The sequence below is a fragment of the Pisolithus orientalis genome (genome assembly GCF_024613125.1).
Source record: "Pisolithus orientalis strain OTSU chromosome Unknown F5J12scaffold_26, whole genome shotgun sequence".
Classification (NCBI taxonomy): domain Eukaryota; kingdom Fungi; phylum Basidiomycota; class Agaricomycetes; order Boletales; family Pisolithaceae; genus Pisolithus; species Pisolithus orientalis.
The window spans coordinates 561,396-571,028 of record NW_026260807.1 but is presented as its reverse complement, the minus strand read 5'-3'; the positions used below and the strand labels follow the sequence as shown (position 1 = coordinate 571,028).

Here is a 9,633-nt window from a genome sequence, read left to right as displayed (position 1 = left end):
GTAGTGTAGGCTATGCTACACTTTGGTAGTGCGCATTTTTGACTACCATTGACTACAAAAAGTGTAGCATTGAGTGGTAGTGGTCAAGTCACATGACAAAAGATCACATGATGCAAGGTCATGTGCAGCAATCACGTGACCAGGGAGGACTGTCACATGATCTTATTAGTTACATGTAGGCATGAACTCAGTGTCACATGACATCACGTGACTGTACTCACTCCATGTTCAACACTGTAAACCTGGCATGTGACCAAACCACCTCTGAATGCATGCTGTTCCAGAGTGTGGCTGTGCTACAACATCAATCATGTTACTAGTCATTCATTCCTCAATGGAATGGTCTGTATTTCAGTAGGTGAACTGGTCTACATAGTACCTATATCATGTCCAAAGATGTCCAAAGATCAACCTATCAAAATCTCTGATTGCTGGGATATAACAGGATTGAAAACAGCCAGAAAACACCCCACCATGCATCCCTTACTGGGTGCATATGCATCCAAAGGATGCTGGCAGAAAAGCCTGGTTGATGGATGGAAAGGGGTACATGGTTGCATCAAAGCCATACAAGGAATATTTGAGTGGCACTAAAAATGTGGTTGAAGTGGGTGATGTGTAGGAATGTATTACCTGATGGACTGATCACACTACAAGATCTTGGATTGCAGCAATCATCAGGCAGTGAATCAAGCAAATGCCAACTGGCAGCAGCTTGCATCTACAGGAATAGGTGGATGTCCTTGTGTGTGGCATGGCTGTTTTGTGCCACATGCAATGGTTGACTTCCAGAAGGGCAAACAGTATGAATAACCCTGTAACAATGTATGCCAATATTGACATCAGCATCACAGGCAGGTTAACATGGACTATGTACTTGTGCGTGGCACAGTGCCTGGCCAGCAAATGATACATTTTTATGATATTAACTGCCAGTATTGCAAAGGCTTAGCACAATGGCTACATACCAATGCCTATATATCCATGCTGGATGGCATGCAGATCTGCCCTGGCATTGGGTTGTGGCATGTTCATGGCTACTGCACAGAATGCTTTGCACAATATGCTCCCAATTGCATTGTAGGTGCTGGCCAGGTGATTGCTAACTGGTCAGCACCTCTCCATCACAACCCACAATCCCATGCTGACTGGTATGACATGCTCAATAGTGTCAGCAATTAGTCTGAATGTGTTCTTGACATTCCCTCTCTTGGTCTTCAATTTGATTACCAGCCTGACACCATTGTAGCCTTTTCTGGCTGGCTTTTGTGGCATGGTGTGAATGAAGTGTGGCATTCTACATGTGGGACAATATTCACAACTGGCTTGGAGTCCTTCAAAGTGATTGGATGTGCATTCTGTTGGTGTGGCAGGCTCTCTCCAGCATGTAAATCACCCATGGCACATTGTATTGTATTGTATTGGTCATTATTTAATGCCCAGGGCATCCAGTATTGATTGGTACACTCCCAGTTTGAATGAAATCTATGAAATAAATACAATATTACTAGCCACCCCTCTGTGATCATATGAAGTATAGGTTATGATCTTACCCTGGTGGTAAGATATGCAGTAGACAACAATTCATGCTATGCTGCATGTCCAGTATCTATAGTAGCCTAGCTGTCTGTTGCCAAATACAGAACCATCCATGCTGGATGCCAAGTACTGACATGAATCCTACTCAATCCTGATGTGTGCCATGGTATGTTGGGCCAATGCCAATGCCACTGGCTGCCAAGAACTGCTGGTCTATTCCTCTGCATCTAACTGTGTGCTGCCATATGCAGAATCATCCATGCCACACACCAAGCCTTGACATGGATCCTAAGCCATGTCATATCCATGACTCTCAGACTCAATCCCAGTCCAGTCTGGACCCCTAGCCCCTAACTCCAGTCAAGTCTGGTCCTAGTCCAGCCTAGAAAACCTAACTCCAGCCTAGAAAACACAACTCCAGTCCTAGATAACCCAACTCAGGCCTAAATAACTCAAGTCTGGTGTTTTACCCCTATCTCTGGTCCATTGCAGCCTCCTGGCCTTGTGCTGCTCCACCCTGTTCCTCCCAGGTCCATGTCCTGGTCACCCAGACATAACTCCAGTCTGCTTTCCTTTGTTTGTACTATATTTAGCTTGGTCTGTTCACCTGACTCTGCTTACTATACAAATCCTGTGTCTGACTCTGGTTATGCCAGTCACCTGGGCTTTGGCTATTAGCCTTTGCACAGCCACTGTGGCTGTCCTCACCTTGCTAATCATCTCACTAATACAGTGGCTCACAAAATTGTCCCAATGTTTGCATGTTGTTCATTAATCATGGTGTAGTGAGTGAACTATCATTATTGGTTCCAAGGTCTTGGTGGATGGATCAAAGCAGCTGGTCATGGCTCTCTGATGAGCCATATTACATAATATTTGGATAGACACTGATGACAAAATACCCAAATGAAAATGAGAGCTCATTGGGACAATTATGTAACTTTGTGATATGCTGGGGATGTAGTCCTTGGGAACACATATAAAAGATGGTGAGATGCTCACCAATGCTTACATAATGTATCACATGGTCTACTGAATGATTTGTCAACAAACAAACAATGCCAAACAGTGATTTTGCACTACTAAGCCTCCTTGTTGTAACACAAGTCAAGAAATCACCATTCTGGCTCATCAAGGACATTCTCTCAGGGCAACCTCAGCAAATTCTGGTGTACACTATAGTATAATCAATATAATATGCCATCAGCACCATTGTTCAATTCAGAAACCTGCTGGCAGTTATCTCCTGCACTGTTTCCCCACCAATGCCACATGTGTCCTGGAACTAATCAGTACTGTGAGAGCTGAGAATGATGTGGAGGTCCAATCTGCCATTCATCCCATCACAAACAAACCAATCACCCACTAACTACTACATCACAGCTCAAGAAAAGCCTGCCTGAAGGCTCAGGTGAAGCACAGCCCTCCTGGGCACTTCCAGTATCATAGGAGGGTTGGCCAGACTGTACTCTGAGCTGAACTGGGGATCACTGGGAAGGAGTTATTTGGTCATATAAGACTAAAGGAAATATCCATTGCCAGATAGAAGGCCAGGAATGTGCAACCTGGTGGCTCAGTAGCATATCACTCCCCATGGTACCTGGAGTGAGAGAGGGTGTAGCTTCACCCTGACCTCCATACCAGTTTCCCCTTCACAGAAATGCACTAGTTAATGGGTGATTGGTTTGTTTGTGATGGGATGAATGGCAGATTGGACCTCCACATCATTCTCAGCTCTCACAGTACTGATTAGTTCCAGGACACATGTGGCATTGGTGGGGAAACAGTGCAGGAGATAACTGCCAGCAGGTTTCTGAATTGAACAATGGTGCTGATGGCATATTATATTGATTATACTATAGTGTACACCAGAATTTGCTGAGGTTGCCCTGAGAGAATGTCCTTGATGAGCCAGAATGGTGATTTCTTGACTTGTGTTACAACAAGGAGGCTTAGTAGTGCAAAATCACTGTTTGGCATTGTTTGTTTGTTGACAAATCATTCAGTAGACCATGTGATACATTATGTAAGCATTGGTGAGCATCTCACCATCTTTTATGTGTGTTCCCAAGGACTACATCCCCAGCATATCACAAAGTTACATAATTGTCTCAATGAGCTCTCATTTTCATTTGGGTATTTTGTCATCAGTGTCTATCCAAATATTATGCAATATGGCTCATCAGAGAGCCATGACCAGCTGCTTTGATCCATCCACCAACACCTCAGACTCAATAATCATAGTTCACTCACTACACCATGATTGATGAACAACATGCAAACATTGGGACAATTTTGTGAGCCACTGTAGCTTGTTAACATGTCCAGCTTTATGTTCATTACCCCAGACCAGCCTCATGTATTTAACCCCTGCACATACTTCATAGCACCTCAGTCAGAAGATCAATTTAGTATTACCCTCAACTCCATACTACATCCTGAGTCTACTCTATAGCTAAGGCTGAGCCTTAAGCTATCCCTGGCCCCTGTCCCAGACCTCTCCCCAGCTTGCATAAGGGTGCAGCACATAAGCTGAGACCAAGGGAGGTAGATCCAACCCTGGACTGGCTTCCCCTTGTGCACACTCCAAGACCAGTCAGTTTCCCATGCTACCAGCCTTGTTCCTGTGCTCCTGGCCTTAAGTCCAGTCCTCTGGACTTAACCCCTGACCTCCAGCCTTAACTCCAGTCCAACCAGGCTTGGCCCCTGTCTCCTGGCCTTGACTTTGGTCACCCAGACTTAGCCCCTGGCACCCAGTCTTGAAGCCCAGTCACCTGAGGGTGAACCCATACTTGACAAGCCATTCAGGTGTGTGCTGCTGTATGTTGTGCCCATGCCACCAGCTGCCATGCATCCCCTTCAAGTCTAGCTGACTTGGCCACATTGCCAGTGTGTGCTGAGCAATCTCTGCTGGCTTCTGTGACCCTCCAAAGACCTCTGGGGCAGGTGCTGCCAGGTGCCACAGCACATGGCACCATTTCTGCCAGTTGCCACAACTTCCCCATGAATTATGCTGCATGCTGCAGTGTGCCATAATGTGGAATGCCATATCTGCCAGCTGCTACTACTTCTGAATACCTAGTGCTGCATCCCAGTTTGTGGCACTGAATGCCAACCTTTTAAGCTATGCCAATTCTGGTAGTATCTGCAGGGGGTAGGTGTGCTGGGTATGCTGGTAATATTTGCTCCAGAGTAGCTGGCATGCTGCAGTTTGCTTTGGAACATATGCCAAAAAGCTTACCCTGGAGGGCTGTGGCATGCTCCAGAGTGCTCTGTAATGCTATGGTATGTTCTGGCACATGTGCCACAGTTTTCTCTGGAATTTGCTCCAGAGTGTCTGCCATGCCACACTTTGGTTTGGAACATATGCTGCAGCCTATTCTGGAAGGCCATGGCCTGTGCCAGAGTGCTCCAGAACGCTATGGTATGCACTGGCACATGTGCCACAGTTTGCTCTGGAGGGCCATGGCATGCTCTGGCACATGTGCTGCAGTTTACTCCAGAATTTGCTCTGGAGTGGCTGGCATGCCACAGCTTATCCCAGATGGCCATGGCATGCTGCAGCACATGTGCCATGGTTTTCTTTGGAGTGGCAGAAAAAGCAAAAGTAAAAACATATGCTGCAGAGTGGCAAGCCCAAATTTTCATGCTTGACTTTGAGCACCATGGAATTTCGCTGGTTTGCGGCTCATCAGTGGACTATCCAAGCCTATAAATACAGCCCAGTGACTTTAGGGCAGGCTCATTGCTTATCAATGATTGCATCATTGGTGATGTCATAATACTACTAACTGTAGGGTAGACTATCATGTGTGAGAAGGCTGTTAGTGATTGTCCAATAGGGCAAATAGCTCATACATAGCATTTCATTGCCATCCCTGTGACTCCCACAGGTTGTCAATAATAAGGTTCTGCTGTTAAGGTTTGATTTTCAAATGGACCCTTCAGGGTTCAGCTGCAGTTATCCAGGAGAATCTCCACTCCTGCAGGACATCATGTGTATCTTGATTGGCTATGATGAACCCTAAATCAATGACCAGTGTGAGTCAAAGTGTGGTTCAGTGGTGAACACCAACCAAACCAACACAAAAGACACAAAGAGCAAGTGGTGGTGTGCCTATGTGGTACCTAGATGCTGGAACCTTTGATTTGGGTGGGTTTTTGTGAGCTGCAACACTCAAAGATGAGTGCTGAGGGTTGGGGGTGCTCCTGATGAAGAGGGAGCAAGAATGTGATAGAATGCAATGGGGTAGACTGCTGTCAGCCTACAGAAGGATGATTGACAACTTAATTTGAGGTCCTAAGCTGCACTGAGCTCAGGGAGGACTTGGAGTGAAGTGGATTGATGATAGATGATAATAGGTGAAGTAGATGATAGTTAGACCCTTAATAAAGTCTCAACTATCAAAGCTGCTGAATGATTTACTGAGAGATGATGTATTGTGAGCAAGAGGAGCTCTCTGATGTCTTCCTCTTATTTGGCTATCTAAGTACAGTGATTTATATACAGAACAGGAGCATTGCCTATGGAAAACAAGGTGCAGACACTTGGTAAGTGATTGGTAACTGATGAGTAAGGAATGTAAGTGATGGGTAATTGTCTTAGAAAGCATTGGTAAGCATTGGTAATGATAAGTAAGCCAAAAAGCAAAGAATCAGTAAGCAAGGTCAAAAGATTGGTAAGTATTGGCAATAGGTGAGTCAAGGACAGTCAGAATGTCAAAGTATGAGTCAAGTAATGTCAGGAACTGGGAAAGCACACTGGAATGACATTAGGGGGAGGCTGTGCATGTCACATCTTGAAGAGATTGCTTCTAGACCAAGGTGGCATGACAGAGAGGCAGTGCTGATCTGATGCTAATATAGTACATCCAAAAGCAGACAGGGTGAGTCAGATGTCAACAGGGGTCAGGTGTTGGGGGTCTGTGGGGTGACAGGAGCATAGGGGATTTCAACTTTCCCCCCCCCAAACCATCCTCTCAGTGAAGCAAATAAAAACTTCATGAATTTTGGAAGAGAGGATGAAGGGGGAGCATCTTCTGCTGTATCTTGCAACAAGGAGGCAAGATGTGCATCATATGCATCATGGATGTGATCAGGGAGAGTGGAGAACAGTAGATTATACTGTAGCTGCTGCAATTTTGGAAGAATGATGGATGAGATTGGTATGAAGACATCACAGGGAGCAGTGTCATAGTCATGCCTCAACCCCAGCCAGACTTGGTCTCACACTCATTCATTCTGGCCTTGGCCTCACCAATCCCTTATCCCCAGATGCCCTAGCATGGTGAACACTACTTTGCAGTGCATGTGACTTCAGTTAAGCCCTGTCTGGTCTTGTCCCTGGTCTGCCCTGGCCTGGTCTCCATTACCTTAGTCATACCTTACTAATATTTGTCTTACCAATCACCCTAGCAATCTTTGTGAGACTGGCATTACCAGTCTCCATACTATAGCTACTTCTAGTATATAAACCTGTAGATACTCAGCCTGTATTCCCTCAGTCTGAAATCAAATAAGTTCTATCTGTAACCATTGGCCTCAGACTTGGACTGCAACCCATGCAAGGGAATAGCACTGCATCCTCAGTTGCTAAGTCCAATCAGTCCACCCCTCTGTATCTTTGTCTTTCCTCCTGATACTGACCCCTTGGCCTCATGCCCACTTCAGTCTCCAGTCTGGCCTCAACCTGGACATCCTGAACTTGACAATATTTCAGACTGGCTGCTTGTGTGGGTCTAACATACCATGGCAACAAAGACTTGTTTCCAACCTCCCCATGGCTGGTCTGCCACCAACCCCAACTCTGCCTCAGCCAGTGGAACTCACCATGAGACAGCACTAGCTGCATTGGGCACCACTAGGCACTCTCCAGATCCTGTTAGTCCTTTCAGGGGCTTTTCAGCCTGGATGTCCAATACTCCCACCCCACATTGACTGACTGCTCCCATCCCCAAGGATGACCCCAGCGATGATGGACCAGGTGACAATGATGACAACAATCCTGATGATGATCAGCCCATCCAGCTTGGAAAGCATGTTCTTTTTGTCAGTATGACCTCTAGGAGGATGTTCTTTGGTTGCCTCAGGTCTGTCATTCACTTGGAAAGGTCTTATGTGGTTGTTTCAGTCTCTCCAGTCCAAGAAGCATATAGATCCTTCCTCCCTGCTCCCTGCAATGTCTTCATACCAGTCTTGTCCATCATTCTTCCAAAATTGTGACAGCTACATTATAATCTACTGTTCTCCACTCTCCCTGATCACATCCATGATGAGTATGATGCACATCTTGCCTCCTTATTGCAGGATACAGCCAAAGATGCTGCCCCTTCATCCTCTCTTCCAACAGAGCCTCATTCATGAAGTTTTTATTTGCTTCACTGAGAGGGTGGTTTGGGGGGGAAAGTTGCAATCCCATATGCTCCTGTCACCCCACAGACCCCCAAAGCTTGACCCCTGTTGACATCTGAGTCATCCTGTCCACTTTTGGTTGTACTATATTAGCATCAGATCAGTGCTGCCTCTCTGCCATCCCACTTTGGCCCAGAGGTGATCTCTTTGAGATGTGACATGCACAGCCTCCCCCTAATGTCATTCCAGTGTGCTTTCCCAGTTCCTGACATTACTTGACTCATACTTTGACATTCTGACTGTCCTTGACTCACCTATTGCCAATACTTACCAATCTTTTGATCTTGCTTACTGATTCTTTGCTCTTTGGCTTACTCATCCTTACCAATGCTTACCAATGCTTTCTAAGACAATTACCCATCACTTACATTCCTTACTCATCAGTTACCAATCACTTACCAAGTGTTTGCACCTTATTTTCCATAGGCAATGCCCCTGTACTGTATATAAATCACTGTACTTAGATAGCTAAATAAGAGGAAGATGTCAGAGAGCCCCTCTTGCTCGCATTTTATCATCACTCAGTAAATCATTCAGCAGCTTTGATAGTTGAGACTTTATTAAGGGTCTAACTATCATCTACTTCACTTATCATTGTCTACCATCAATCAGCTTTGCTCCAAGTCCTCCCTGAGCTCAGTGCAGCTCAGGACATCAAATTAAGTCTTCATCCATCTTTCTGTAGGCTGACAGCAGTCTACCCCATCACATTCTATTGCATTCTTGCTCCCTCTTCATCAGGAGCACCCCCAACCCTCAGCACTTGTCTTTGAGTGTTGTAGTTTGCAAAAACCCTCCCAAATCAAAGGTTCTACCATCTAGGTACCACATAGGCACACCACCACTCACTTTCACACCACTGAACCACACTTTGACTCACACCAGGCTTTCAGGACTGACTGTGCCAAGGTCATCTTTGCACAGTCCTACCTTAAGGCCATGGCCCTAGAGTGGTTTGAGCTGGACTTGCTCAGGGTCAAGGACCCCAATGATTGGCCTCTCTGGATGAACTCCTGGAGGGAGTTTGTCCTAGAATTACAAACCACTTTTGGACCTCATGACCCAGTCACTGATGCTGAGAGTCAGCTCAACCACTTGCATATGAAAGATAACTGGCACATCAACAAGTATGTAGTAGACTTTAATCAGCTTGCTTTGCAAGTCTGAGGCTATGGTGATGGTGCACTGTGCCACCACTTCTACTCCAGGCTCCCAGAACAGATTAAGGATGAAGTCTGTCAGGTTGGCAAGCCCTGGACCCTACATGAGCTCTGCCACCTTGCCCAGGTGATAGATGCATGCTATTGGGAGTGCAAAGAAGAAATCCAACAGGCAAATAAGCATCAGAGCTCCAACAACAACAACAACAAGTCCAGTGGCTCTGGTAACAACAGTCAGTCCAAGACTGGCCAGGACAAGCCCATGACTGGCAGTAACAATACTGGTTCTACCCAGTCCAAGCCAGGCAACAATAATAACAGCAATTCATCCAAGCCTGAGTCTAGCAAACTTGGCAAGGATGGAAAGCTCACTCCTGAGGAATGCAAGCATCACATCAAAGGCAACCTCTGCATTTTCTGTGGAGGCCCTGGCCACTTCGCTGACAAGTGCCCCAAGAAGACCAGAAAGGCCAAAGCTTGTGCTGTGGCCACCACTGAAGCCACATCAGCCTCAGGCTTGGGT

At 46.0% G+C, this 9,633-nt stretch overlaps 1 protein-coding gene across 1 annotated transcript; it reads left to right on the top strand.

The window, feature by feature from the left end:
- Window positions 1-666: 666 nt before the first annotated feature.
- F5J12DRAFT_724190 (uncharacterized protein) lies at window positions 667-1,182 on the top strand (the record flags this gene model as incomplete). Its single annotated transcript, XM_051741514.1, has 2 exons — window positions 667-803; window positions 855-1,182. Coding segments are annotated over 2 exons (465 nt in total), but the record flags the coding sequence as incomplete, so codon positions are not given.
- Between the last annotated feature and the right edge of the window lie 8,451 nt (window positions 1,183-9,633).